Source organism: Neomonachus schauinslandi, chromosome 4, assembly GCF_002201575.2.
Source record: "Neomonachus schauinslandi chromosome 4, ASM220157v2, whole genome shotgun sequence".
Classification (NCBI taxonomy): Eukaryota; Metazoa; Chordata; class Mammalia; order Carnivora; family Phocidae; genus Neomonachus; species Neomonachus schauinslandi.
In genome coordinates, this window is record NC_058406.1 from 18,826,924 (window position 1) to 18,835,126 (window position 8,203).

The 8,203-nt window shown below is 52.4% G+C and overlaps 1 protein-coding gene across 1 annotated transcript; it reads right to left on the bottom strand.

Annotated features, from left to right (window-relative positions):
* Positions 1–2,776: 2,776 nt before the first annotated feature.
* Positions 2,777–7,812, bottom strand: PAQR7 (progestin and adipoQ receptor family member 7). Its single transcript, XM_021683567.1, has 2 exons — positions 7,723–7,812; positions 2,777–3,846 (listed from the first exon to the last, which is right to left on the bottom strand). Exon 2 carries the CDS (start codon positions 3,823–3,825, stop codon positions 2,779–2,781), a length of 1,047 nt encoding a protein of 348 aa, XP_021539242.1. The 5' UTR covers positions 3,826–3,846; positions 7,723–7,812; the 3' UTR covers positions 2,777–2,778.
* Positions 7,813–8,203: the final 391 nt, after the last annotated feature.

Below are 8,203 nucleotides of genomic sequence, written 5' to 3' on the forward strand. Positions count from 1 at the left end.
TTTTCGCTAAGTTAGTTGCACTTTCTTGCTGTAAACGTAACTACCCCGGGCTCAGGGTTTTCCAGTTTCACAGCTGCATCCTCACAGTCATCCCAAAAGGAAAGGTGGAGCCAAGGCTGCGGTCCGCCAACCCCAAAGCCGGCGTCCCCAGCACTACCCGAAGTGGTAACCATACACTAGAGTTTATGAATTACTTTTGAATTAAAAAAAAAAAATCCAAGGATAACTATGAAACCACATGGGAGAGGATTTAGAAAACGTTAAGAAGGGGGCGCCTGGGTGGCTCAGCGGGTTAAGCGTCTGTCTTCTGCCGGGTCATGATCCCCCAGCTAGGGTTCTGGGATGGAGCCCCACCTCCGACTCCCTGCTCAGCGTAGAGTCTGCTTCTCCCTCCCCCTCTGCCCCTCGCCCCCACTCGTTTTCTCTCTCTCTCTCAAATAAAATCTTTTAAAAAAAAGGGGTGGGGCACCTGGGTGGCTCAGTTGATTGTGTGCCTTTAGCTCAGGTCATGATCCCTGGGTCCTGGGATCCAGCCCTGCGTTGGGACCCCTGCTCAGCGTGGAGCCTGTTTCTCCCCTACTCTTCCTGCAGCTCTTCCTACTTCTGCTCTCTCTCTGTCAAATAAATAAAACCTTTAAAAAAGAAAAGGTTAAAAATGAAACCTAAAAATTTGGAGGCCCAGGTTTGTCAGCTCCCAAAACTATCTCCTAGTTCTGCCTTCACAGCTTAAGAGAGACCCTGGATTTTAAAGAGGATCAAGTGAGGTAAAGTTTGTGAAAGCTCCTCAGAAATGCAGAAGTGCTGGCATCCCACTCATCCTTCAATCCCTAACCACAGTCCCCATAGATGTTCTTTATATACGTATATTAGCTATAGACATATATACGGAGACAGGATATTTTTAAAAGATTTATTTTAGAGAGAAAGTAGGGGGAGGGGCTGAGGGAGAATCTCAAGCAGACTCCCCCTGAGTGCGGAGACCCACGGAGTGCTGAGATCATGACCTGAGCCAAAATCAAGAGTCCAACATGCTTAACCGACTGAGCCATCCAGGCGCCCCATAAACAGGATAGTTTAGCAGAAGAGTGATATTTTTTTTAAAAAGATTTTATTTATTTATTTGACAGAGAGAGTGCACAAGCAGGGGAAGCAGCAGGCAGAGGGAAGAGCAGACTCCCCGCTGAGCGGGGAGCCTCATGTGGGACTGGATCCCAGGACCCTGGGATCCTGACCTGAGCCCAAGGCAGACGCTTAACCCACTGAGCCACCCAGGCGCCCAGCAGAGTGATATTTTTTATTCACTTGGGTTTTTTTTTATCAGTACTTCCTAATTTTCCTTCACTGTACTGTGGAAAACTGTACTGTAAACTGTACTGTGGAAAAGCAGTATTATAAAAATTAACATATAAAATCCTTCTTGATTGAAGGAAAGACCCAAAAATGAAATCTCTGACAAATTATAAAGTGGACTTATATAAAATTTTACACATTCCTTTAACTTCTAAAACTTATTTGGTAATAAAAATGCCCTGCCTTCCCTGCCAAAAAGAAAAAGTTCATATATATAGTGTATAAGGCCCCCAACCACCGCCAGGCAAAGAGAAAACATGAACTGCCTTCCTCCTCCCTGTTCCCACCCCTGGGGGCCCCAGCATGCCCTGGAAAACTTCCTCAACATGCTAAGCAGGTCCGTGGGGGCCCCAGGGCCCCATTCCCATGACAGGAGGCAAAAAGCAAAGAGGCTGCTCTTATCAGTCCTTTATTGCATCCTGGACATATCGGAGTCCAGACCACCCCCACCTCCAGCGCCACTGAACTCCCTTCAGTACGTCTTTGGCCTTTGTAGAGGCTTTTCCCTCTGCCTGGAATGCCCTTCTTCATCTGCAAACTCCTATTCACCCTTCCCAACCCAAGACCGTGAGGGTCGCAGGCAGCATTAGTCCTCCTTGGTGCTTCCCCTGACAGATCATTCCCGTATTAAAACTTTCATCATCCTGCATTGATCCACAGGACTCAGCTGGTAGCCTGCCTCTGAGCAGAGGCCCAGGAAACACTGAAATGGGTAACTGAATCATGGACAAGGAAACCAGGAGAGAGGCTGGGAACAAGATGTGCGGGTCACAGAGGCCAGAGCTAGAAAGGCTGGGACTCACTGTGTGGGACAGTGACTGAGGAGGTATGGGCACTGGGTGGGATCCATTTCTCCCTAGCACCATCTTCTACTTTTGGACACTCTGTGGAACTCCAAAACTCCAGGCTGGAGCTCAAGGGATGGTAAGATCCTGCATACATTTGGGGCCTGCCCCTTCCCTGTCCACCAATGAAATCTGGCGGGGGCGGGGGGCGGGGGGGGGGGGGGGTTGCTGGGGCCCCTTCTGCCTCTGGCCTAAAGTCTACCTTCACCCCCTCTCAGATAATCTGGAAGCTCCCAACCAGGGTCCTGGCCCCAGCTGACCCCGATCCTCACCCCTAGTGAGAGGCAATGGGGAGAGGCAAGCCTGGTCGGAGGCCCGCATCTTTATCTCTTTTCCTCTCCCAGGGCAGGGGGCTGGGGCAGGCCCAGGAGTGGACCCCAGCAGCTCCTGGCCAATCCCCAAATCCAGGGACTGGCCAGTACCGCCTTTGGCAGCTGAGGCGTGCACAGAAAGTCACCGCAGGCCACACACAAACAACTTTACCAGGCCTTGTTCCCCTCTGGAGCCAAGCCCGCACCACGGGGCTCCCACTCTACCTCCCTCCCCTACCAGCCGCCACCCCGCCCCACCCACCCCCGGCCCTTCACTGGGTCTTCTGGTCGAGTTTGCGCCGCACCAGCTGGCTCAGGATAAACGCCGTCAGCACACTGCTGCCCACGGTGAGCAGGAAGAGGCCGGAGAAGTTGTGGGGCCAGCGGGCGTGCAGAGGCTCGTAGATGGGCCGCCGGGCCTCGTAGTCCAGGGCCACAGCCTCCAGCTGAGCCAGCGTGCACAGCACCAAGAACACATGGAAGAGCTGGTGGCCCTGCCCGAAGAGGTGGCAGCTGCCAGGAAACCAGCGCTCGGGCACGAAGGCCGAGAAGAAAGCGGCGGCCAGCAGGAAGAAGACCACCTGGCACTTGTGGTAGAGAAGGGCGGGGTCATCGGCGCTCGGCTCGGGGGACACCAGGATGCGGTGCACCACGGGGCTGATGTCCAGCGCGTAGGCCAGCGCCGACGGCGCCTCCTGGCAGGTGCGGCCCAGCAGGCCAGGCTTCTGGCTATACTTGTTGTAGCAGGAGCCAGTGCAAGACAGCCAGGCGAGAAAGGCGGCCGTGGGCAGGAAGACGGCCTGCACCCGGGCGTGCCAGGCAGGCTCGATGGCGTAGTAGAAGTGCGCCAGGGCGCTGCCGAACTGGTACACGGCCACGCCCACGTAGTCCAGGAAGAAGAAGCTGTAGTGCCAGAACTCGGACTTGGCCTGCAGGAGGTGAGCCAAGGCGCTGAGGGAGAGGTAGGTGAAGGAGGCAAGCACAATGATGAACAGGGGCAGGGCGTGGGGGTCTCCCCAGAAGTCCACGGTCCCCGCAAAGATGGCCAGCCGCAGCAGCAGCACCAGCGCGGCCAGCAGGTGGGTCCAGACGTTCACCGCCTCGTTGTGCTGCTGGAAGAGCGTGCGGAAGTAGAAGCGCCACGTCTGGTGCAGCGGCCGGTAGCCCACGTAGATGTACGGCTTCCAGAAGAGGCGCGGCACCTCGGCTCGGGCCACCGTGAACACGGGCTCTGGCCGCCCGGACGGCCGCGGCTCCCGGTGGGCCTGCCGCAAAGCGGGCAGCAGATGGCTGAGCTTCTGGGCCACCATTGTGGCCATGGCTGCGGGCCAGGCCAGGAGCTGGGAGAGAGGCCAGAGCAAAGTCAGGGCGCCCTGGGCCACCGCGAGCAGCAGCTGGGAGGCTCTGGAGCCCAGTTCTCACTCCCTCCTTCCCGCCCTCCTTATCCCCTACACTGAGTTTCCGAAGAGAGGAGTCATCCTAAGGAAGATCGCAGCTCTGCCCCGACGGCTGTTGCGTGCCCTGAGGCATCCCAAGTGCCTAGAACCGTGCCTGGCATGCTGTAGGTGCTCAAGCGATGTTTGAGGAATGAATGGAGGTGGCTCACTACCTCAGCCACTTCCATTCCAGTCCAGGTCCACACGGCAGCCCCTGCTGCTTTCTCCCATGTTCGTGTCGCCATCTGTGTTCACCTGCCGGTGACAGTGACCTAGCTAACAGACCCACTGCCTCTACCTTTAGCCCCTTCGGAGTGGCAGGGTCTCCCACTGACCCTCCATCGGCCTCCATGATCTGGTCCCTGCTACCTTTTCCTGCCCTATTGCTCGGCCACAGTGCACTTCCAACCCAGCCACAGCCTCACCACACCCCTGAGCCTGTTTCACATGTCCAGAGGTTTACACAAGCTCTTCCCTCTGCCTGAGACATTTTCCTCATCTTGCCTGCCTGGTAAAACTCCTACTCATCCCTCAAAACCCATTCTTCTGTGACACTTTCCCTGGCCCCCTGAACCTCTGATGATGACCTCTCTACTTGAGTGCCTACCATAAGATACCCATCCTTTGACCATCGTAACATTTCTCATGGGCATTAAAATCGTTAATGTGAGCTCACATAAGGGTAGGCAGTTAGACTCATTGTTTTGTGAACCCGCAGTGCTTTGCAGGTAGCTGGCATTCAGTATTTGTTGAATCAAAGAACATAACAGCATCCCGATAACACTTCATACCTTTTAAAGTCCCCAACTCAAAAAGTCACTTTTTTCCCCTGGAAGTCCCCAGTTAACAACTGATTCTGTAAAAACAGCCCTTTCCTTCAGCCACACCTCCACTCAGAAGATGCCTCCTCTAGCCTTTCCATTCCCACCCACGGCTGCTAATTCCAAAGACATCAAATCTAACCCTTCACCCTGCCATTCAAGACCCTGCTCCTACCCTTACTTCCCACCTAACCCGATATCACACTCTGTTTATCACACTCTATTTCCCTCCCCTGAAAGCCTTTAGGGCCAGTTCAAACTGCCACTTCCAAGGGACCTCCTTACTACCCCCGCCCTGTCTACTCCCCTTGTATAGGTTATATAATGTACCATATAAAACATATTCATTCACTCATTCATTTGTTCATTTAGCAAACACTTACTGAGCCCCTCCTCTGCCTCAGGTCCTGTGCTGGGTCCAGGGGACGGCAGAGAGGAAAAAGATTTAATCCCTGCCCCCAGGACTTCATGGTATGGTGCAGATTATCGAAAGGAAAACAAATCATAGCAAATGCTTATACAGTACTCGCTATGTGCCAGACACCGTTTCAAGCCCTTTACGTATAATTGACTCATTTATGCTTCATAACACCCTGTGAGTAGGTACTATCATTATTCCCATTTTGCAGATAAGGAACTGAGGCATGGAGATGTTAAGGACCCTGCCCACCCACCAAGCTAGGCAGAGGCATGGTCTGGACTCAGTTTGCAATCTTAACCACTACCCTAAACTGTCCTTCGCAAGACAAGGTGACAAGTGCTAGTAATCATTTCATAGTTATATACTTTCTATATAGTTTTGCCTGAAACCAGTTGCTTACTTCAGGCTTATCATCATTCACTGTGTCATTCATTAAATCAGTATCTATTGAAACACTAGCACCTGCCAGACAACTCCCATCCCTCCAACGAGCTTACTGGACTCCGTACCCTGATTTTCTGTCCATCTTTCGTCAGATATTTTTTGCAACTACCTTTGCACCAGTCATTGTAAGAGGCAAGGAGATCTGGGCAGGATAAAGCTCTCATGTTTCTGCCACCAGCAGCACCCTAATCACCCCCAAATCCCCCCAATAATTGACACAAGTCCAATAAATGCAGGGAGCTTGCCATGCGAATGCAGTATCAAGACAAGCCCACCCTCCTCCTCAACCTAGCCTGACCTGCATCCCTAAGCGCCCCTGCCAATTACACTTCTCAAGTCAGCTCTGGTCTCTGGCCTCTCCTAGTCCAATGAGGAGGCAGGAGTTAAACAAGTCGCTACAATACTGCACAAGGGGTGCTTTGGACAGGGGGGTGCAGGACTCTCCCACTTCCCATTCCCCAGACAGCATGGCCGAGGTCAGGTTTAGGAAGCAGACCTTGCTGGCCGCTTCCGTCCATGAGAACCCCCTGGCCGGCCTTGCTAGTGGAGGAGCCAGCACTGGAGGTCCTCTCCTCCCCAAGAGGCTGGGCTTCAGCCTCTACCCTTGTCTACAACTTTGGCTTTCCAACTCAGAACCTCAGGAAGCCAGAAAAGGCCTCTGAAAGTGTCTCAGGCAGCACCTTTGTTTTACATTGAGAAAACAAGAGCCCAGAGACAGGAAGTCCTTCCCCGGAGTTGCCCAATCCAGCAAGGTTTCCATTCCACCACAAGGGAAAAGACCAGGGAATGATAATGTGTGCGATGGTGGCCTAGTTCCTGGGTCCCTGTGATCCATTAAATCTAGTCCAAGGCTCCATATCCCACTCTTAGAACTTTCCAAGTCATAACAGCCTATTAAAGGCTCTGAGAAGTCCTGCAGCAAAGAAGGCAGCTTTGCTTTGTTGAACCTCCATTTGTCAAGCCTACCTGACCAAGGATTCTTTTCCTAGTAATAATTATATTGTAAAGCCAGCTGAAATGCGTGCTTACTATATGCTTACTCTTTATAACCTTGTTGCAATTAACTCTCATAACTAGCCTGCTGAGGCAGGTATTATGCCCATTTTCTTTTTGAGGATAGTGAAACTCAGAGAGGTTAGGAGCTCCTCCCCAAGGTGCACACGCACACATACATGTGTGTGTACACACACACACACACACACACAGAGGCTACCCTGGCTCCTGTCACGCCAATCTGCATTCCACAGAACTACTTTGGAAGATAATGGTCTAAAGCAGGTAGCCAAGGCCTTTCCCATAAATTGTTTCCTTAGTCTTCTACCAACTGACACGCATCCAGGGACCTCAGGCTCCCCACATTACCAGCCACCCCCTGGCTCTACGCCAATGAAGCCCTAGCTCACAGCCACCTCCTCAGCTGGTGATAGCGCCCTCAGGGCCCTCCTCCTCCAACAGACACAGTGGGGCCTAAGCACAGAACCCAGAGGCTACATCCTGGGATAAAGAGATCCTGTTCCCTACTTCCTTTAGACCTCACCCAGAGGCCCCATTCCATCTGGATACGTCTATTTTCAGAATTAGTTCCCATCTCCTGACTCCATGGAAAGGTGCAGGGGTCCAGCATGAGCTGAAAGGAGGACGGTAGGTATCCAGAGACCACCCCCAGAGAATCTTCAGAGTCATCTGCCCACCAGGCTGCCAGGATCTGCCTGTTTCGGGCCACCCTCCATGGCCCCTCTCCGAGCCTAGGTTACCTAGGGGTTTTCCTCGAGCCTGCGGGCCGATGGCTTCCGCTGTGGGACTGGGCAAATTCACCAGATGCCAAGCACTGAGTGGCACTTCCACAGGTGACAGTCACTAGGGGCGGGGCTTCCAAGGGCTGGAGGTGTCTTGTGTGATGTCACCAGAGGGTGGGGCTAAAGAAAACCTCCACCTCTCCCTTCCCCCTCCCCACCATCACCATTCCCACACAGGTCAAAGCCCAGCTAAACATTGCCCTCCTAGCCAGGCCTCAGCTGCAGAAGGAAGCTCAGCATTACCCTCCACATGAAATGTCAGGGGAAACCCAGGGCTGGCTAAAAAGTTGTGACTTACCCAAGATTCACACGGCAAGACGGGCAAAGCTGGGCTGAGACCAGGTGACCAGGGCCTGGTTGATGGATGTCTGGCAAACTTGACTGGCTTCTGTCCCTACTCACCAGGAATCATAATGGAAAGAAGTTAGAAATAAAGAAGAAAGCGGACACCAGAAAGGCTCATGAAGGAGATGGACTTCAGATTCACAAAAACCAGGTCTGATGCCTGCATCCATCACATGCTAGCTGTGTGACCTAAGACAAGTGACTCATCTTCTCTGAGCCTTAGCTCCCTCATGGGATTTATAATATTATCTATAGCATAGATGGCTGTAAAGATTAAACTCATTAGAATAAAGTTTTAGCACAGTTTAGGGACTCGATAAATGATTGCTGTTATTATCAACTATTAATAGTAGTAGTAACTAATTATTATTAACAGTAGTAGTATTTGAATTATCCCCAGCCTGAGTAGTAGTATTTGAAATATCCTCAGCCCT

What these genes read in the sequence shown, in the direction of transcription:
- PAQR7 (XM_021683567.1), bottom strand. Translation starts at nt 3,825, where the DNA reads ATGGCCACAATGGTGGCCCAGAAGCTCAGCCATCTGCTGCCCGCTTTG.